General features: G+C 39.6%; 1 protein-coding gene across 3 annotated transcripts in view; it reads left to right on the forward strand.

Annotated features, from left to right (window-relative positions):
• The window catches only part of pak7 (p21 protein (Cdc42/Rac)-activated kinase 7), a 52885-nt gene extending 30055 nt beyond the window's left edge, over positions 1–22830 (forward strand). For all 3 annotated transcript variants that reach the window (XM_034162188.1, XM_034162186.1, XM_034162187.1), the window contains 8 exons: positions 2299–2508; positions 5105–5246; positions 7219–7373; positions 10973–11106; positions 18218–18344; positions 20390–20515; positions 20590–20724; positions 21940–22830. In XM_034162188.1, coding sequence (XP_034018079.1) covers positions 2299–2508; positions 5105–5246; positions 7219–7373; positions 10973–11106; positions 18218–18344; positions 20390–20515; positions 20590–20724; positions 21940–22095 — 1185 coding nt within the window. In that variant the 3' untranslated portion in view covers positions 22096–22830. The remainder of the gene's footprint in view (positions 1–2298; positions 2509–5104; positions 5247–7218; positions 7374–10972; positions 11107–18217; positions 18345–20389; positions 20516–20589; positions 20725–21939) is intronic.
• Positions 22831–23207: the final 377 nt, after the last annotated feature.

Below are 23207 nucleotides of genomic sequence, written 5' to 3' on the forward strand. Positions count from 1 at the left end.
TTTTGTGCAGTCAACAAAAATATGAACACAGCTTTTGTTTTTGTTCGCTTATTGCATGCGTTGAAGTTAAATATCAAGGATTTCATCCATGCACACAAAAGGCTAATTTCTCACAAATTTTGTTCACTATCCGTGTTCATGAGCACGTCACCTAATCCACCCACCTGGCTGGTGGGGCAGATCAAGATGCAGATTAAGCGGCATGATTATTGCACAAATGTACCTTGAATTGGTCACAATAAAAGGCCACTCTAAAATATGCAGATGATCTATTTTTTATATATATAGAAAAAAGGGTTTCTTTATATGGTAGAGATGAAACGATACACACTTGTTCCATGATATGATACATATCACGATACATAATTACATTACTGTTCACACTAATTATGCAGAAAGTAATCTATAGTGAATATTTAATATTTCTCTATTTCTTCCGTTCAGTATGTTACATTCATTGCAGGATCCACGATACGATTATCACGATACTCGATGTATCGCTCCGTCCCATTATCAGGTGAATAAGGCAGATATGGCAGTCCTCGACTGGCGTGGTGACACGTGCTCTGAAATTGTGAGACTGGTGAGGTAATGATTAATTACGGCCCCTGTAATGGTGACTAAATAGTTGACCTTAGATCTGTAGGGAACTAATTGTTGCTGCAGGGTGTTTGATGCATTTTATGAAAATTTCTGGTTAAAGCTGCCAATGTAGCAATAACTATAATATATATATATATATATATATATATATATATATATATATATATATATGATTTGAGATAGTGTTTCCTTTAAAATGAGCTGAAAACTCTTAAAAAAAAAAAACATTCATTTCTATGAAGAAAATATTCCTTCCTGTGGCTTTTACAATGCGTGCAAAGCTGTTTTTGAAAGCCATCTAATCTTCTTGATGCAGAAGAACACTCTTGTAAAATCAACTTAAAATATGTTTGAAAGTTTTGTATAATCAGGATATTTAATAAAATGCCTAAAGTTTTAATATGTTTGAAAGTTTTGTATAATCAGGATATTTAATAAAATGCCTAAAGTTTTAATATGTTTGAAAGTTTTGTATAATCAGGATATTTAATAAAATGCCTAAAGTTTTAATGTTTGAAAGTTTTGTATAATCAGGATATTTAATAAAATGCCTAAAGTTTTAATATGTTTGAAAGTTTTGTATAATCAGGATATTTAATAAAATGCCTAAAGTTTTAAGTCCCTTCGGCTGCTCCCTTGTTTGCACTCGGGGTCGCCACAGCAAATCCAAGGTGGATCTGCATGTTGATTTGGCACAGGTTTTACGCCGGATGCCCTTCCTGACGCAACTCCACATTACATGGAGAAATGTGGCAGGGGTGGGATTTGAACCCAGAACCTTCCGAACTGAAACCAAGCGCATTAACTACTTGGCCACCACCCATGCTTATAAAATGCAATTAGCAGAAAATTCATTTATATCCTGAAATAATAATAATAATAATAATACTTTCTTCTTCTTCTTCACTATTATTATTATAAATTTTCAACATTATAAAACATCACACCACAATAAAACAAAATTGCTGCACCTGAAAAATGATTAATATTCAATGTTACCTGCAAATAAATAATATATAAATCCATAAAAGTGGTGGAGCAGCACAGAGAAGGACTTTGTCAAAAGCAAACAAATGGAAATATCGGTTCAAGTCTCAGAAACCTAGAATTCTTTGAGTTGTCATGTGTGTCTTGGTGGCTTCCCTCACCCATCCTCTTCTTGCATGGTCGCTCAGTTTTTGAGAACTGCCTACTCTACAGCGCTTAATGATTCAGTAACTTAGAAATGCTCATTTATCAATATCCTCACGAGTCCAAAAGAAAACTGGCTGATGATTTACTGTGAATTTATCAAAGGATGCCAATAATTGAGTCGTGTACAATTTGTGCTTGAATTTTTATTTCTGTATGAAAGCATTTTCTGTTCTTCTTAAATTACCTTTTTGACATTTGAAAAATATTGGATTTATTTCTAAGTAAATTTAAATGTAGTGATGCCACGGATGCTAATCAGGCTTATGAATTTGTGAATGTAAAAAGTGATTGTGCAACAATTTGGCTCTGCATTAATCTGTTTAATATGTTTTATGTTAGTAACGCTCAAATCATGAGCGCTGCTTTGGACGTTTGTCTAAGTGCATAAAAATGTCATGTGATCATCTCTTCAGTAATGAAAAAGCTGTAAAATGGGGAGTAAAATGTGTAAATTTGGATCCATTTAGTGGCATAATGAAGTCCTTGTGCTTTCCCGTTCAGGGCAAATACGAACGTCAGCCGCGTGACAGCAGCCCCCAGGTCACGGGCGGGGACACCTACCCCAGAGGGCCTCTTAAGCTACCTCAGAGCCATACCAAGCCGCCTGGCTACCCCCCAACGCACCTGCCCTACCCACCGGTCTTTCACCATTACAAGCCGTCACCCTACCACCACCCCCCCTCCCAGCCCAGCCCACCTTACACCCCACAGGTACAGTATGTTTACAGTCACCCGCCTTATTAACTCCACCAACAAAGTTGGAGGTTATTTTTTGCCCCTGTTTATTTGTTTATCTGTTTGTCTGTTTTTTTTCACAATTTTTCATATGTTATTATGAAGTTTTTACTGAAGATTCATATCCTGATAGGCAAGAATTGATTCAATTTTCAAGGTCTAAGGTCAAAGTCAGAGAGAATCTTGGAAAACTGGAAAAATCCCTATTTGTATATTGAACAAATTTTCAAAAATTCATAACACCATCTAAAAAGATGAAATATCGTTCATATTTCAGAGCTTTATGTAGGATGGTATCCTTTATGCACTGACAAAGTTTGATCCAGGTCTGATCCAGATTACAGATTTTATGGCCATTTAAATTTAACTTGGAAAAACTCCTTTAATGTATATGTTACATTATTACGTACCTTAATCAAATGTGCCCCAATCACTCTCACATTTGAAAGTGAGGTGCAGACTGGCACTCACTATCACCTGACAAAGTTTGATCCAGATCTGATCTGGATTGTGGATTCTGTGGCCATTTAAATTTAACATTGAAAACTCCATTTAATGTATATGTTACATTATATCTTAACCAAACTTGCCCCAATCACTGTCATATTTGAAAATGAGGTTCAGACTGGCACTCACTATAGCCTGACAAAATTTGATCCAGATCTGATCTGGATTGTGGATTCTGTGGCCATTTAAATTTAACATTGAAAACTCCATTTAATGTATATGTTACATTATATCTTAACCAAACTTGCCCCAATCACTGTCATATTTGAAAATGAGGTTCAGACTGGCACTCACTATAGCCTGACAAAATTTGATCCAGATCTGATCTGGATTGTGGATTTTGTGGCCATTTAAATTTAACATTGAAAACCCCATTTAATATATATTTTACATTATATTTTAATCAAACGTGCCTCAGTCACTCTCATATTTGAAAGTAAGGTGCAGACTGGCACTCACTATCACCTGACAAAATTTGATCCAGATCTGATCTGGATTGTGGATTTTGTGGCCATTTAAATTTAACATTGAAAACCCCATTTAATATATATTTACATTATATTTTAATCAAACGTGCCTCAGTCACTCTCATATTTGAAAGTAAGGTGCAGACTGGCACTCACTATCACCTGACAAAATTTGATCCAGATCTGATCTGGATTGTGGATTTTGTGGCCATTTAAATTTAACATTGAAAACCCCATTTAATATATATTTTACATTATATTTTAATCAAACGTGCCTCAGTCACTCTCATATTTGAAAGTAAGGTGCAGACTGGCACTCACTATCACCTGACAAAATTTGATCCAGATCTGATCTGGATTGTGGATTTTGTGGCCATTTAAATTTAACATTGAAAACCCCATTTAATGTATATTTTACATTATATCTTAAACAACGTGCCTCAATCACTCTCATATTTAAAAGTGAGGTGCAGACTGGCACTCACTATCACCTGACAAAGTTTGTTCCAGATCTGATCCGGATTGTGGATTTTGTGGGTATTTGAATTTAATATTGAAAATCCCATTTGATGTACATTTTGCATTATATCGCAATCAAAAGTGTGTGTCACTCTCATTTGTGACAATGAGGTACAAACTGGCACTCAGATATTTTCAGATACTTTAGCAGATATTTGATTTTAACATTGAAAAGCCCTTTTGATCTATATTTTGTGTTATATTTTAGTTTATGAAAAGCCACTTCTAACAGGACTTTGACCTTGAAAATGTTTTTCCAACAAAAATGTGGAATTGGAAACTAGTGCTGGCAGACGTTTGCACTCTATGAGCATGGTGCTTTAGTCTGTGATTGTTGTGGCTCAAAATTTGCAGCACCTGGTGAAAAACTGTCTAAATTTGCAGTAAATTGCAATAAAATGTTTATCTCCTCTTATGTTTTGCAGTGTACTTGAATATGTGGATTATATTTTTCAGGCAAATACTCGTAGTGTTTTTAAGAGGCACTTTTAACCTAATTTATTGTTTGAGTGCTTTCAGGCTTTTTTGTGGGGAAAAACAAATGGGAAAATATGTAAAAGAAGACAGACATGAATGTCATATTCAGACTTAAATGACCTGATAACAATCATCAATTTAAATTACAGAAGGGTAATTTATGAACATTAAGAGAAATATTGCACATACGAAATCCTGCAAAATCGTAATAAAAAAAATTCTAACCATTATTTTGTGAGGTGAACTTGATGTGGCTGATTCCTCTTTGCAGAAATAATGAGTACAGTTAATAACTTTTTTATTACGCTCTTTTCCATCGTTGTTTTTCATCAGCAACAGCTCAGAATGTGATTACTGCTTTTAATGATTCGCAGCTCGCTGTTGGTAAATTGCTTCTTTTTTTATTAATGCATTTGCATCTTAACATGCAGGTGCATCCTGGTAATATTTCAAATTTCACATTTAATTGAGGCAAACCTGCTGACTGACTTTCCACTTCAGCATTATGCCTGACTGAAGCAATTTCAGAAAAAAAAAAAAAAACATGACCTGTGGAGACTAATAAAACGTTTTTTCTGTTTGTGTGTGCATTTTATTTTCAGGGGGCGTACTCGCAACCATCATCACCCTACATCCCCCCGGGAGCCTATCCACCTCCTTCCTGGGGTTCTAGCTCTGACATTCAGCCATCCAGGGTTTCCCATGAACAGTTCAGAGCTGCATTACAACTAGTGGTGAACCCAGGTGGGGAAAAAACTAGAGGACTCATTTACATGGTCTCTGACATTCCCTTTTCTTTGATCCTTGTGGCTAACATTTGATGCTGATCACTTTTGTATCCTGATTTGTAATCCAAATCATTCATTTTTGGTATAAATTGCCGAATTTTGATTCAGACTTTTAACATGATTACTCCTTTTTGATCCCGATTGCCGAAGTTTCACTCTTCTTTGATCCTGATTTGCAATCCAAATCCATTCACTTTGATCCTGATCTTTGGCCTCTATCACTCATATTTTATCCTGTTTGCAGAACTTTGATAGTAATTGCTAACTTTTGGTATTGATCATTCTTCTTTGATCATGATATCAATCAATCAACTTTTTTCTTGTATAGCGCCAAATCACAACAAACAGTTGCCCCAAGGCGCTCCACATTGCAAGGCAAGGCCATACAATAATTATGAAACACAGTCTACGTCTAAAGCAACATAACCAAGGGATGGTCCAGGGTCACCCGATCCAGCCCTAACTATAAGCCTTAGCGAAAAGGAAAGTTTTAAGCCTAATCTTAAAAGTAGAGAGGGTATCTGTCTCCCTGATCTGAATTGGGAGCTGGTTCCACAGGAGAGGAGCCTGAAAGCTGAAGGCTCTGCCTCCCATTCTACTCTTACAAACCCTAGGAACTACAAGTAAGCCCGCAGTCTGAGAGCGAAGCGCTCTAATGGGGTAATATGGTACTACGAGGTCCCTAAGATAAGATGGGACCTGATTATTCAAAACCTTATAAGTAAGAAGAAGAATTTTAAATTCTATTCTAGCATTAACAGGAAGCCAATGAAGGGAGGCCAACACGGGTGAGATATGCTCTCTCCTGCTAGTCCCCGTCAGTACTCTAGCTGCAGTATTCTGAACCAACTGAAGGCTTTTTAGGGAACTTTTAGGACAACCTGATAATAATGAATTACAATAGTCCAGCCTAGAGGAAATAAATGCATGAATTAGTTTTTCAGCATCACTCTGAGACAAGACCTTTCTGATTTTAGAGATATTGCGTAAATGCAAAAAGGCAGTCCTACATATTTGTTTAATATGCGCTTTGAATGACATATCCTGATCAAAAATAACTCCAAGATTTCTCACAGTATTACTAGAGATCAGGGAAATGCCATCCAGAGTAACGATCTGGTTAGACACCATGCTTCTAAGATTTGTGGGGCCAAGTACAATAACTTCAGTTTTATCTGAGTTTAAAAGCAGGAAATTAGAGGTCATCCATGTCTTTATGTCTGTAAGACAATCCTGCAGTTTAGCTAATTGGTGCGTATCCTCTGGCTTCATGGATAGATAAAGCTGGGTATCATCTGCGTAATGATATGTAATCTAGATCATTCATCTTTTATCCTGACTGATGAACTTTGATCCAGATTGTTGAACTTCAAGCATGATTGCTGAAAAGGTCTATGTAATCCTGATTAAGATAATCTCGATAATAATATGAAAGGAATCGGGGACAGAGATCATGAATCAAAGGAAAGACTGAGATCAAAGGAATCTGGATCAAAGGAAACCAAATCAAAGGACCTAAGACCAACCTCTCCACCAAATATTAGTGAAATTTGCTGATCTCATGTTGAGGTGTCCTGCTGATACCTGCCATTGATTCTGAACTTTGATCCTGGTTGATTACCTTAGATACTGATTGCTGAAAATGTCTTTGATCCTGTTCCCGATTACAGCAACTCTTGGTTATAAGACCAAAAGAATCAACAACAACAAAAAAAAGGCATGATTAGGATCCAATGAATCAGAATCCTGCTGACAACAAAGCGAACAAACATACAGAGGGGATGAAAACAAAACCTTTTTGAGGGAGATAAAAGTATAGTTTTCAACAAGAGCCCTCAGCCAAACCACACTTTGTAATGCTGTGAAACATTCCCCCGTAAAATTCTGTCTCACGTTTGTTTCTGGTGTGGTCCTGTGTGTTCCACTAGGAGACCCTCGGGAATACCTGGACAGCTTTATCAAGATTGGCGAGGGCTCCACAGGTATCGTGTGCATCGCCAGCGAAAAACACAGCGGCAAGCAGGTGGCTGTGAAGAAGATGGACCTCAGGAAACAGCAGAGGAGAGAGCTGCTCTTTAATGAGGTGTGAAAAATCCACAACACACACCTAAAGGCATTCATTTGGCATCATGTTACTGAAAATGCTATTATGTACGGTGGTCGTGAGATGCTTTCAACTTTAAAAAAAAATTTAACTTGTTAGTTGTTATAGGAGGGAGTCGAACTCACACTTTGACATAAAAGTCAGGCATCTCCAATCCCCACAAGCAAGTTCTGAGGTTCAAGATCTCTAATGTGGCACTGCACCTGTGTGATCATCCATGTCGATGAGTCACGTACAACAACATTAGTTCCTCCCCACATCAGTTCAGTCACAACGCACATCCGCTGATTCTCTCCAGCGCGGCTGGAAATTCGTCACCACCGAAAGCTGCAGTCTTCATCTATCCGCTGCCATCAACCCCACGCGGTGTGTGCAGGCAGGATCCCGGATAGACAACAAATAGGAATCAATCACAATGACAAATCCAGCATAACATTGTCAACATAACAGATTTGCTGTTAGCATTCAAATATGGATATTAGGATAGGAGTTGGACTACCAATATGTAGTCCTGGGTTTGATTCTTGGTCATGCTACCAGTTCCTGTCCACCCAGCTGTAAGCAGATACCAGCCTCAGCTGGGGGAGTAACTTGATGGCTCAGGTACCTTTGAGCGTTTGGGCTCATGTAGTACTACTTCCTTATCTAAACAGGATTAAGCCAATTAAAGGTATTTCACATCAAATGGAGCTAGCTGAGGTGGTTTAGGGATTTGGTGAGGATGCCCTCTGGTCATCTCCCTAGGGAGGTCTTCCAGGCACATCCAACTGAGAGGAGGCCTGCAGGAGGGATTACATTTCCCAACTGGATTGGGAATGCCTCGGGATCCCCATGGAAGAGTTACAGGACTTGGCCGATAGGATAGAGAAGTGGGGTTTGAGCTGCTTGGTTGGCTTCCACTGCCACCTGGACCCAGATAACCGGCAGAAGATGAATGAATGAATGCATGAACAGTTATGATGATTGTTATCTATGAAGCTAACCATTAGCCATGATGCTTAGTTGCTAACAATTAGCATTGTTTAATCCAGTCGGCCAACAGCCAAATGTGCCACGTTAGCGTAACGATATAAGAAAGAAACTGGGAAATCCAGTAATATCTAGACTAAAATGTTATTTAGTCAACTGAATCATCTGAGTTGTTTTAGTTTTAATTTACCTGATGAGATATCACCAGATTTTAGTCAACTAAGTTTGTAGATTTTTAATTTAGTTTATTTAGATGTTAGAATTTGCAGCATAATTATGAATGTGGAGGCTCGTAGTTAATTGCGGTGATGTGTGTGTGTGGGCGGGGGGGGGGTCCCCTCTGAATTAAATAGTATTCAGAGCCAAACACTGGAGGCAAGAACTGTATTTATAGCCGTCTGGCACATTCATGTTATTTGCAGTAAATTTATTCATATTTCCACACGTTTCTGTGTAGGCTTTCAGTTGTCCAGGTGCTTTCCATAGTAGAGAAGCTTGAATCTTCGACTGGACTGGGTTGCTTGATGTGAGGAAGTTTCGCTTCAAATCACAGAAGCTTCCTCAGCTAAAATTCTTGCTCTGGTAGTCTGACTTCTGTCTGACTCTTGTAGAGAAGAATAAAACAGAAGCCAACAAAAGCTGGAGTTTTAAACCTAACCAGACCCCTCCTACTGAGAGGCAGACTGCTATAGGCTAGTGACTAAACAATAGCTCTAATTAGCAACTATTGTGCTCTAGTTAGCACACCTAATGACAGGACAGCTGTCCCTCTAATGATGGGATGGATGCCTTTCTGATGGCTCCCTTGATGACGTGAATGACTCATTACCATGAACAAAAGACTGAAACTCCTTTGACCTGAGTACCCCATTGTAAACAGGGGATAAATTGTGTCTCAGACCCCCTCCCCTGGTTAAGGCTGGGTTTCAAACGTTTCACATAAAATGCCTCCTTGACCCCTCTCTCAAACAATTTCTTCTCTCTGGCTAATATTTTAACTTCCTTGTCCTTAAACGTGTGGTTAGTGTCTTTAAGGTGGAGATGAACTGCAGACTGAGGTCCACTGGCGCCCTCTCTGCGGTGCTGGTATAGCCTTTTGTGTAAAGGTTGCTTAGTCTCACCTATGTAGTGTTTGTTACAGTTTTCCTGACATCTGATAGAATACACTACATTGCTCTGTTTGTAACTAGGGATCATGTCCTTAGGGTGAACTAAGTTCTGTCTCAAGGTGTTAACCGGTTTAAAGTAAACTGGGATTTTGTGCTGTCTGAAGATCCTCTGTAGTTTTTCCCCTACTCCTGCTAAATAAGGGAGAGACACTCTTCTTCTTCTTGTCTCCGTCTCCTGTCTATCTGGTCTCTTTGTTCTCTGGGACTTCTGCACTTTGTCCAGGGACCATCGTGGGTACCCACATACTGTGAGGGCTTTCCGGACACGTTGTTGTTCTTCAGCCCTTCCCTCTGCAGTTGTGGGCACCTGTAGGGCTCTGTGTTGAAGAGTCCTGATCACCCCGAGCTTGTGTTCAAGGGGGTGGTTTGAGCCAAAGAGCAGATATTGGTCAGTGTGAGTTGGTTTTCTGTAAACCCCTGTCTGGAGCTGCCTGTTCTCTCCAATCGTAACATCACAGTCCAAGAAGGCTAAATGGTTGTTTCTGGCATCCTCACGTGTGAACTTGATATTGGCGTCCACCGAGTTGATGTGTTCTGTAAAGTCCTCAACTTGCTGTTGCTTGATTTTAACCCATGTGTCATCAACATATCTGAACCAGTGACTGGGAGAGATTCCCGTGGAAGACGTCAAGGCTGTCTTCTCCACTCGCTCCATGTACAGATTGGCCACAATGGGGGATACCGGAGACCCCATCGCACAACCATGAATCTGTCTGTAGTAATTCCCCCTAAACAGGAAATACGTGGTGTTGAGGCAGATCTCCAAGAGTTGGCAGATGTGGTCTGGTGTGAGTTTGGTCCTTTCAAGTAGAGACACATCCTTCAGCAGTCTCTGCCTCACAGCTGAGACGGCCTCAGCAGTGGGGATGCAGGTGAACAACGATGTCACATCAAATGACACCATAGTTTCATCTGCCTCCAGCTGTAGGTCCTTGAGCTTGTTCACAAAATCTTGTGTGTTCTCCACATGGTGGTCTGAGTTACCCACTAGAGGAGCCAACATATTTCCACATATATATATCATGATTACTTGTAGTGGCATCATAAAGTAGGAAATCTGTGATTTTGCTTTAGTCTTTGCAGCACAGGATGTGTTTATTTGGGTGCTAATTTATTTTACGTAATCTGACCCATTTTTTTTTTTTTTTTTTTTTTTTTTTATGTAATCCTTTTACAGTTGAGCCTCCAGAACTTCTTCAAAATAGAGTCAAATTAATATTTAACTGTCAGATATTCAGAGATTAATTTAATTTAGTTGCATGTTTCAATGAATTTAATTTTGTGTGTTGATGCAACGACTGCGTCTACTCACGCTGTGGCAAATGGGAAATGTCTTTCATGTCAGGATGTTTGTTCGACCTTATTGGGTTGAGAAAGGGGGGAAATGAAGACATTAAGCGATAACGGCGGTGACTGTTGGAGGTTATTCGTCTGTTTTAGGTGGTGATCATGAGGGACTACCATCATGAGAATGTGGTGGACATGTACAACAGCTACCTGGTGGGAGATGAGCTGTGGGTTGTAATGGAGTTCCTAGAGGGCGGCGCCCTGACTGACATCGTGACCCACACCAGGTAGGAAGTCGCATATAAAAAGGACCATCACTGACCTGAGATCAGGGGTACAAAACACAAAATAGCTGGAATGAAAAGGTCTAATTCATAATTCATCTGTTACTAATACTTCCTTATGCAGTTTTAAAATGGGTCGTCAACAGGAAATTTAGCATCACTAGCATTTTTTTTTTTTTTTTTTTGCATGTCTTCAGACTGTTGGACAAAATCCTTCAACTTTCAAACAATAAACTACCTGACCTTAGTCCATTTTCCCTGGATCAGCATGTCCAGGAGTTCTGGACATGCTGTATATGACTATTTACAGTGGACATGGCAACGTTTACGTCGCACATTTGGCTACTGGGGATCTGTATCACAGGGAATCACTGACCTCCATTAGCATGACCACATATGGTAATGCTAACCGTGGCTGCTGCTAATATTAGGGATCTTGTTGGGAACTTCCCACTAGACCTAGGGTCCCCTAGTCCTAGTATTAAGGAGAGCATGTTGAAGTTTTTACATTTATGATAGGCTATATGTTGCACTAAAGTAGGTTAAGTAATGTTACAAAAGTGTGACAATTAAAAAAATAAATTTTAGTTATGGTAAATTACCATTATTTGTTGATTTTCAATTCAACAGATTTATAGGCAACAATACAATTAAAGGTGATTAATGGTGTATGTCAACAGAATCATACGCTTTATAAATTAAACAAAACTGGATCTGGTTTGTTACCAATTTGAAGTTTATGGTTGTAATATACACCATCAAATAATATAAAGAGGTTAGGACCAGTGGAGCCTAGGACTAGTGGACCTTCCCCATGTTGGTTAGAATCACCCGCTAACCATTAGCATCAACCATGGTTGTCGCTAACTACGTACCACTAGCAGACAATATTACAGGAAAACATTTGCAGTTATACCACCTGTGGTTGATGCCAACCATGAGGGTTGCTCATAATACTAGCCGTGGGCAGCGTGAGCGTGTATGCTAATGCTAACTGCTAAAGCGTGACCACATTTTCTGTCATACGGCCTGCCAGTAGGCAAACGTGCCACGCCTATGTAACAGCAGCTGGTATCAGTAATGTAAATTGCACATCTGAAAATCTGCTACTTTGTGGGAAATTTTTGACACTGGTATATAAATGTTATTCATTTAATTAATTAATGAATTAATTACTTATTTTAAGTTCATGCATTATTTTATAATATATTGCAAAAGTGGTGGCATAGGATTGGGTGTGGTGATTAGATCCATGGATTCACCCCTGGATTCAGATATACACTGAATTTCAAAATAAAAAATAATGAATTAAAAAAAATTGGATAAACTGCTAAAACAACACAAGCAAATGCCAGTGATCATGTTACATCCTTGTCAGATATAGAAATAATAATAATTCATGCATCAACTGTGTAATATTTCTACATGTGCGGAGAAGACAGAAATATCTCCAGTAATTTTGCAATAACAGAGAATATAGTTAAGACGCTGAAAAATCTATATCTAGGATATAAAATGTAAATTGAAGCTAAACGATTCCCAGCATAAAGTGTAACTGAAGACAATGTAAATTAAGCGTTAAATTTATTTCTCTGGTGTAACGATCACGATTTGTAATGTTCTCTGTCATTATTTATTTGCCAAATCAAACAGCAGGGTATGAAAAAGATGATGTGATGAGCTGTAATCCAGCTCTGTGTTTGACAGTTTGAGGCCGAGCGTTTTCCAACTTTTCCTAATTACTTCTGCAGAGTTGCGTCGTGTTTCAAAGCGAACGCCTCGTGTTTTAAGCTTACTCGGTGCGTGGTGTTTAATTACAGTCATTACAGTCATGTGTGGAGTGTCAGTGCGGGCGCGGCGCAGTGTTGAGTGCTAATAACACGCTTTGGTGAGGCCGAGCCGGCGCCGTTGCCGTGGAGTTTTGAACCATCTCCCACACAAGCCTGTTTGTGTGTGTGTGTGTGTGTGTGTGTGTGTGTGTGTGTATGCACGATTTATTTTGGAAGTATGAACAGAAATGCCCATCAACAGGACACTACTGACCACATGTTAATTTCGCTGATTTTATTTCTATAAAAATTAAAAAAAAAAGACATAATTCACTTGTTCCATCTTCTGAAATGGGAGGATTTCTGTTCTACGTGGGACAGGTTGAGACGGATTTGAAGGAGATCTTTCACTGTGTGCCTTAAACCACCAGTAAGGGCTGCCAAATCGCAATGTCTCCATACAGCCAGTAGGTGGCAGTAAATGTCCACATCAGAGTTAATGCTTTGAAATTTGAGCCACCCTACTTTAAAAACATGTCGTGATGCACGTCATTAATGTAGAGGAGGTAGCTGAGTGGGATAAGGATTTGGGATACCGAATTCTGGTCATGTGACCTGTCTGTGTACTTGGTCAAAACACTTGTCCGTCTAAATGTAAATTCGTACCAGCCCTGGCTGGAGTAGTAACCTGTGTTGGACAGGCGTGCCGTCCAGAGTGGGTCATTCTCTTGGCGCTACAGAATCCGGCAGTAAGCCCAGGCGCCACCTGCCCTTAGGATTGATATCGTCGTGGCAATCCTTCGGTAATCCTTCCTCTCTTTTTCGATTCCCAAGAGATCTAGAGATACCTATGCAAGGGTTTGTTTAATGTGGGAATGTTGTTACATGCCAACAAATGCATGGTCCTGGACAGATCGTTATCCTTACTCTCGTCCAATAGCTGGGAAATCCTAGATGATCGGGGTCTGAAGACCTGCTGCAGCCTTCATCTGCCTTCACAACCGTTGGATTACAAGCCATCATCTCCTCCGCCTGATCTGCCGTTGAGGACTTCTTGTTTCACCAGAGCCTGATTAGCCTTCTTGTGTTCAGGGTTCCTGCTGGGCCTTCATGGTTGACCATAGCGGCCACAAGGCACACAAGGTCCACATCGTATTTCACCCTGACAGACAATCCCCTACTTAATCTGTTACCCAGGTGTCACAACACGGACAAGGTGTTAGGACTAATCTAGGACCCTGTTAGGGCTAATCTAGGACTTAGTTCCCATTGTTTAATTTTTTTAACCTCAAATGTTGCTCCTTCTGTCCTCAGCACTTATCTTGTAGCTTTTAAGTCTCTCCAACAGAGACACTGTCCTCCTGAAGAATAGAACTGGAGCTACACTAGCGAACGCCGCTTGGATGAGCGTTGAGATTGAATCTCCATGACAGACTGTGTTTGACTACAACTGGCCAATAACAAAACAGTCTGTACTTTCCGGGCAAAATCTCAAATTTAGCCACTAGAAGGTGCTACACACCATCCTAAAACATCTGAATGTACCATCACAACCAACATACTCCCCAAAAAATCGTGATTGTTCACCAGCACACTTTACGTTGCTCGTACGTGATCGCACGTCCTACCCGAAATGTATATCTGTTCCGTGCAAAGTGTGGATGTGCGCATGAATTGCCCCTCCCCTTCCTTTAACAATGTGAATAGGCTCATTAAAAGTGTTTTTCACGCATTGGGACAATTTTCTGTTTCAGCAATTCTGTTTAATTGTGAGAGTTTGGTGGGTTTTTATTGATTTTTATTATTATTTATTAATTATTTTACATACACATCTCCAGCTCATTCACTTTCGTTTCGCCAGTTGTTTTCTTTTCCCCATTAGCAGAAAGCAAATCTCATTTATCTGTTGTGATTGCGAAAGCATACACGTGTGACAGTAAAATCTGCTGCAGTCTGTCGAGTTGGTGTGCACGAGCGGGTGTAAACCTGGTTTATATGAGGACCCAGTGGAATTTTATACCTCTCATTATCCTTCAAAGAGTTCAGAAGGGGGGGTTTCTGTGTGGCATTAGAATCGGGTTTTAAATATCCAAATTGTCTTCAGCAGCAAGAAGATGAACGTCCTACAGAGGGTTTGAGGCCCATTGGTGCACGTCCCTGTATTCTGACACCCTCTGAACAGGGCACCAGCCCATCATTGTACCAAGGGTACCAAGGCTGGTACCCTTTTACAGCTGAGTGGACTAGGACGATGCAAATCAAGCATCTCTTACAACGACCAGAAATCAAACCCTGGTCTGCTTGTTGTCAGCCCAACTCCTATCTCATGGAGTTCGAAGAAGTAAGTCCTACACAGTCCTTGAGGTCCACTGGTGCCACTGCTTATCCTCAAATTCCGTACCATGAAATGGTTGATGAGTCGACAACACCACCAAACACATCACAGCACGCAAACACAGAACAGCCACCAGTGCTCCCTGAGGTGAAGCTTTGTATTTTTCCGTTCATCAAGTCAAGTCAAGTGTGGGCGAGAAAGCTGGTGCTGTGGATCACCGTGTGCATTACACAGTTGAATCTCCGTGGGTCCTGGATGGCACCCACCCAGGCAGACAACTGACCCGTCCCCATTCTCACACAGAAACCATGTGCTATACATGCCGGCACTTGTTGAGAAATGGTCTCCAAAAACTCCCTGAGTATCCATTCATGTTTATTGAACTTAAGTGTTGTGTTCTGTTCAGTTTTGATGTATATACAAGCAGACGGTACACGCCTTTAACCCACTTATGTAAACCGTAGCATATCTTTGGTCTTAATATTCCGCAGGGAAACAAGACTGTGTTTTTTGTGGTCTGTGGTGCAGTTGTTTGTTGCTGTGCCCAACCACACGTCATGTTTAGACTAACATGCTCGCATGCGCACAAATGAGGGGATTTCCGATTTAAAGGACACTCGCTCTGGGTGTGAATACCACAGCTGCTTCGGGTAGAAAGTAGCACTGTGCGGTTCTCTGCATATTGCACTGGATGGAATTGAAGGTCCAATGTGTTTCATTCCACCACCCCCCCGCAACTAGCTGCCCAACTTTTTGCAGATGAAGGAGCATCATCTCCTAATGTTCTCTCTGCACCGGCATGGATTTGCATAAGAATTAACCCTTTCACTGATGATTGAGCAAAGACTATACTGCCTGTTTCCTGGATTGGGTTTATCTGTGTGCAGAATGTGTGCCTGTCCTGTATATTCATTCACGTGTGGTACATACATGTAGATGCATGTGTGTTATGTTGTGCATGCAGATGAGAGAGCACACACATTGTGCACTGCCCAGCTGGGCTCAGTGGAGCTGTGAGCGCAACTCCATATGGGACCCTGCCGCCTGCAGGCTACTGGGGAATATAAAAAAAAAATAAATAAATAAATCCTGCTTAGTCTCACTAATGTTGGACTGAAATCATGTCAAGAGTCTGAATCCAGATGTGTCTCTGCTGTGACATAACACACACTGTGTATTTGTTTATCAGCATCATAGCCAATTTTGCATCTCATTTTTTACTTTCTCAACAAATTTAAATTTTTTTCTCCTATTTTTTTATGACAATGTAAACTGAGATACATTTCAAAGTAACATGTAAATCCATGTTTTGAAATAAATTCTGTTGGTTTAAGAGAAATAAGGAGATGATCAAAACCCAACAGTGCCTCTTAAATCATGTTTAAGAAAAGAAAATTGTGATTTAAAATATTAATAAATCAAGATGGTATTGACTCATATGTATTTGTGTTCCACCTCAGCAAAATTCTTTCTCTGCAAATTCACAGAATAAGTCTGAAAATGTATTTGTCTCTTTGTTTTTCATACTGTTAACAACAATAATATTAATAATAATAATAATAATGGCAAAAAAAATGTTAGGTAATTTTATATTAATTTTATTGATTTTTGAAAAATAATCTCATTTATAATACTTTTTTTTTGTTTTATTTAAATAAATAAGTTTGATTTTTTTAAAGTTAATTTTTTATTTATTGTTTTTTAAACATCAAATACGCAATAATCCCGATACTGTTTTGAAAAATATTCTTTCTCTCCAAGTATTTTTTGTTTAAGATCTGGACAACAGACACTTTTTTAAAATTATATAACTACAATCCCAATAGCAATTAATATATTGCTGAACCATTTGGAACATGTGCGTTTATTGGGAAGGCAAAAAAAGTTTATTAATCAGTTAGTAAATTAAGTGCCATGTTTAGCATCAATCATTTTGAGACTTTATGTAAAGAAATTCTCCTATTTCAGGTTCTCAAATGTGAATATTTTTTGGTTTCTTTACTTCTTTACACTTATATTCTGAGGACGTAATTTTTGGCTTTGGGAAAAACCAATCAGCCGATCACTCAGCTTTGATCCTGAATTCTTTTTTTGATCACTCATATTTGATACATATTTTTATCCTGATTTCACCATTTTCTGACATTTTATGAACTCAAGAAAATAATTAAAGATGCTAATCCAATTACATTTTTTCTGCGAAGAGATTTCAGACCATAAAATATTGCATAAACGGTGGCAAAATATTAAAACCATTTCACCTTTAATGTGTTACTCCGCGCCCTGTCCGTGCGCGTTGCTACACAGACGTCAGTAATGGTGCTGTCAGCTGAGAGCGAGAGGTTGCCAACCGCCATTAAACACAAAGAAGAAGAAGAAGAAACAACAAAAACAACTGGCGGGGCAACAACACAGAAATGGATTAAAGATACCATACGAAAGTAGCGATGTGGATTCTGCTCACAGAATTTCCAGTTTTGCATGAAGACGCCGGTGTCATGGTAAACTTTGACAACCACACCCTTTGTCTGCGTAACATTTTTTAACTATATTGAGATGCGGATTAAGATGTAGCCTTCAGTGGTGGACACGGATCCTTGCAAACGTTGGAATTGGATTAGAATGTGGATTAGAATGGGAATAACCGCCTTGTATCTGATGATTTGCAGACGTTAATGCTGGATTACGGTTGTAAATTATCGTAACTCGTAAAATCAATTTGCGACCATAAAATCCAGCATTAACGTCCGCAAATCATCAGACACAACAGGGTTATTCCCTAATTAATCAATAATGAAAACAGTCGTTACTTGCAGCCCGAATGGCTAATGACATAAAGTTTTTATTTAAAGCATTTTGCAATTCTTAAAGACGACCTAACATGGTGTTTTTGTTTTGTTTTGTTTAACCATAGATTTGTGGTTGGGATTTTGCATCATTTGATTGATTGATTTATTTGTGCTTATGTCATTTTGTTGCGCTCTCTGACGTTTGCCGTTTGTGTCCGCAGGATGAATGAGGAGCAGATTGCTACTGTGTGTTTGTCGGTGCTGAGGGCTCTGTCCTACCTGCACATGCAGGGCGTCATCCACCGCGACATCAAGAGCGACTCCATCCTCCTCACCAGCGACGGCCGGGTAACGACACACACGCCTGTGCGTCTATATTTGTATGTTTGTCTGTGATGGTGCTTCTCACTGAAGAACATCACAAAACCACAGGATTCCATTTCAAACATTCCGCTTCAGATGACTGCTGAAATAGTTTCTGCAGCGAGGCAGCATAAACATTACAAACAATAGAAGAGGCCAATGTGAACGCAAATTTGTTTAAAGTGGCCCAAAAAATCGGCTTAAACCAGATCTCCTTCCAGTTCACCATATCAGACGATAGTCTGAGCAACTTCTGTCTATTTGTCCATCCTTCAGAGACCAGAATTGCCCTTTGGAGGTTTGTTTTGGCACAAGTCAAGGTCATTTGGCTTAGAGCCCGACCGATATGGATTTTTGAGGCCGATGCCGATAACGATATTTTGGTGAAAAAATGCAGATAATTAATAAATTGGCTGATTTGCCGATAGCCGATAAATCAGCCGATATTTTTTTTTTAGTGAATAAAATGTTCTTTTTTGGACCCTTAACAAAATAAGGTATAAGCTAAAAGCTGAAGCTTTGTCCTCATATTGATTAACTTTATAACAGAGAAGAATTTTCAAGTTAAAAAAATGCAATCTAGAATTAAACCTTTGTGAAATTTGCAAATACATATCCTTAAAAAGAGTTGTGAAATACATCGGATCTTGTACCTTTTGTTGCTGCAACTTAGATATAGGTTCAGGATAAGGATATAGATCCTTTTAAACTTACTTGTATGCTTTTGTCAGCCGATCAGTGCAGTGTGACGGCAAACTACGGGGGCTGGTGATGAACACATTTAAGCAGGGGTGTAAGCAGCTCTCAGTTGAATGGAGTCAGAGCTCCATCTACTGGACAAATGGTGCAAGGACATTTTACATTGCCGACACAAACATTATTTCAATAACTGTTCTGTTTATGAGAAATTATCGGTGTTCTATCGGCAAAATTTCGGCTGATAGTGATTACTTTGAAAAGAGCTTATATCGGCCGATAATATCGGCTGGCCGATATATCGGTCGGGCTCTAATTTGGGTCAAAGGTCAGGTTTTTCAGTGCAGTTTGCACCAAACTTAACACATAAATGGAGGTAGCCTCCAGAATTACCCAACAAGCTCAAATTTGCCAAAAGTCGATCACTGGGGTCAAATGTCATCTTTGCCTGTCTGTTTGCTGACCTCCCAAACTTGGTATGTCAGTGAACCCTGAAATTGTCCTTGCAGCAATGTGATTTGAACACATTTAGATTCTAGAAGTGCCCTGACAATGTCAGCCAGAGGCCGATCATTTGGGTGAAAATCGAGGTCATTGTGGTCAAATGTCAGATTACAGTAGCCTTTATGGGTGTTATCAAATTGGTTAGTTTGTTTTAAATCATGTTGCTAACAATCAAACATGCATGTGTGCACAGGCAAAAACAATAAAGGCATGAAATGAAATGGTACTCTGAGTCCAGAAATTTTAATTTGAAATAATCTTGCTCCTTTTTTTTGGCCATTCAGCACAAATCTGGGTTTTTACTCCTGTTTGGAACCAACTTTTCACCAAGTCTGAGGAACACCGTTGTTTCTTCCCTCATTTATCCAGATCTGCCCCAAAATGGAACATGTTCTTGATTTTCACCCCACAAAAAAACATGAATTACAGTTTATTGTGCCCACGTAAATCAGAGTACAATAAACTTGAATTCCTAATGTGAGTTTGTTTGTTTTATACCATAAGTACATCCTTGTGGTTTCACTGGTTATTTTAGTTATTTCGTGATTATGTATGCTGACCTTCTTCATGGGTGCCACGTGTCAGTAGCTCATGCCAGGAATTCATCGTAATTAATTCACACTTTGGCTGTGCTAATTAATTCCAGCCCGCTGCCTCCTAACGAGCCTACACGACATGATTAATTGGAGGATAATTAACAGTGAGTTGGGGAGATTAGCATCTTTTATGAATTGTTCATCGCAAGGGGTTATTGTGCCTCTCGACTTCGAACGCTGAGGTGTCAAAGTCCACGGCTGCTACTGTACGTACTATTTGTGTTTTCTGTGTAGATAAAACTGTCAGACTTCGGCTTTTGTGCGCAAGTTTCCAAAGAGGTGCTGAAGAGGAAATCTCTCGTGGGTACACCCTACTGGATGGCACCAGAAGTTATCTCCAGACTGCCTTACGGGACTGAGGTAAAAACATATTATGTCACTCAACAACACGGAGGTAGCTGCCGTATGTCACCTTGTGTGACCTATGTGTCCAGGTGGACATCTGGTCTTTAGGCATCATGGTGATTGAGATGGTTGATGGAGAGCCCCCTTATTTCAACGAGCCCCCCTTGCAAGCCATGAGGAGGATACGAGATAATCTGCCACCGCGGCTAAAAGAGTCACACAAGGTAAAGAAACAAACAAAACAAAAAGCAATAGTTAGTTTGCTCTCATTATTTACAATAAGATGTTGAAGACCAAACCTTTCATTGTTTACTATGAAGTTATATATATACATGTATAAAGGTAGCTGTATGTTTGTACGTACCTATGTCGGGGGGGTCATAACATTCATTTTATTATCCAGTACATGTGTAATAACTTTATGTACATTAGTTGGGAATCATTTTGTAAAAATGCTGAATTCATATACTAGCGTAGATGATGGTTTGTACTTTTGCATGATATGAATGCCCCCCCCCCAGTGGTGATGATATGAAGTAATGTGCATGCACTACAGTATATCTTCTTACATCGTCTTCTACCTAGAAGCATTGCATTCCACACTAACCCTGCGGTCACACTAGCTACAAGCGACAGAGGCAAAGTGACGACTTATCATTCATTTTCAATCAGAGTGGGCGTTTTGCAGTGACAAGAGGCAACACCCGCTGTGCCACCTCACTGGCAGCACAGCGATGCCATACGGCAAGTGCCAATCCAAATAAAAAGGCAGCGTGACGTCAGCTGTTTGGTTGCTTGAACAAAATAATCCTATATGTCGGAATACTCTCCGAAACAGTTGCATTTCTGTGTAAATCTAATATGTTTGGCATTTTTTATATATATATTTTGTAAAAGTTAGCAAGAAATAAACACTTCTAAATCTAAAACGTTGTTTTTGTAACCGGATAATACATCTAAAGTGAATAACAAGACATATTATGGAGATGTTAGCATGCTAACTAGCAATACAGGAATGTCCCTGTGAAAGACATTGAAGTGGAAAAAAAAAATCAAGCAGTCAAGCACGGAGGACAAACTCATGCTAACAGTGTTGGGTTTCCCTGTCCTTTATAACCTATCATTAAACATAATGCCAAGTAACCGCGAGCTGGCCACGCCCTGGGAACAGCCATCGTGCCACAAACGCCGAGTGTTTGTCACCTACACTTGAAGCTAATTTGATTGTAGGGTTAGGTTATAGGTAACATATATATATATATATATATATATATATATATATATATATATATATATATATATATATATATATATATATATATATGAATCTTGGCATCTATGGCACATCTACTGTATTTTTCAGACATTTGCTAATCTGCTGCTTATCTTGTAACCTCTTTAAATTTTGAAGTAATGTTACTTTGTCTCCCATGTCCCAGGTGTCCTCAGTGCTGCGGTCTTTTCTGGACCTAATGCTGGTGAGAGAGCCGTCTCAGAGAGCCACAGCCCAGGAACTCCTCCAACACCCCTTCCTAAAACTATCGGGACCCCCTTCCTGCATCGTCCCCCTCATGAGACACTACCGCCATCGCTGACCTCCTGACCCCAACTTCCCCCATCCACACTGAAACCATACATACACTCGCCATCAAGGAGGCTCCGCCCTCACCCAGCCAAAACACGCACACCGCACAGTGCCGCGACACTGAAGTAACACTCCCACCTGTAACCGTGACGTAGATTAGCTCCAGGAATATCTAAGTACCACAAACAAAACACATGACTGAGAAAAGAAGAAATATATATCTATACCCAAACTGTGACCTGGAGTAGACGAGCCACGCCGCGCCGCGCTATGCTGCACCGCGCTGCAGGAACTCTGTAGAATTCCAGTAAAAACATTCGGGCCAGCTCGCCCTCTCTCTCTGTCTCTTCCTGTCCTGAGTCTTCAGCTGCCTGTCGTAGCCATCAGCGAGAGCGCGAAGCGGGGTGCGGAGGGACCACGGGGACCGACTGGTGCGCTGCTCCACCCTTGAACAACAGGGGGCAGCACAATCAGCTGCAAGCTCTGAAAAAGAGACAAACTCTCTTGTATTGCTCTTCTTGCGCACTAACTTAAAAAAAAAAGTATTTTAGAGAAACTTGTAAGTTTTTCTGTACAGTTTTGATAATTTGCAGTATTTTATCGTGTCGTAACCATTGTGATATGAGCAGTATTAAATAGAGTTTCTGCAGAGATCTTTCCTACTGTTTATAACACAGTTTTTGCTTAAAGATATAAGAGATATCCCACAGTAAACTCACCTAACTGCTACTAAAAATTCAAAATATATTTATTATATTACATTTGTAAACAGAACTTCCATTAAATGTTGGGAAAAGGGTAATGTCAGAATTTTTTGTATGACATTTTAAAGTATTTATTTATTTATTGGAATTGGAGCTTTATTTTTTGGTAATGTGGCCTTTTGTCTGTTCTTGGTTTTGTTCTAGTTTTGATTTAATTTCTAAAAGTACAATACCCCACGTATATTTGTGACATCATAAAGGTTTGATTTATGATACTTGTAATTTCACATTTAAATGTAGCACAGACTGAGAAGATTTGATCCCCCCCCCCCCCCCACACACACACACCCCTAAAAAAAGGAGAAAGCTGTATTTTTTTTTTTTTTCTAATGCAGACTTATTTTATATTTGAAGCCTC

Source organism: Thalassophryne amazonica, chromosome 21 (assembly GCF_902500255.1).
Source record: "Thalassophryne amazonica chromosome 21, fThaAma1.1, whole genome shotgun sequence".
Lineage (NCBI taxonomy): Eukaryota > Metazoa > Chordata > Actinopteri > Batrachoidiformes > Batrachoididae > Thalassophryne > Thalassophryne amazonica.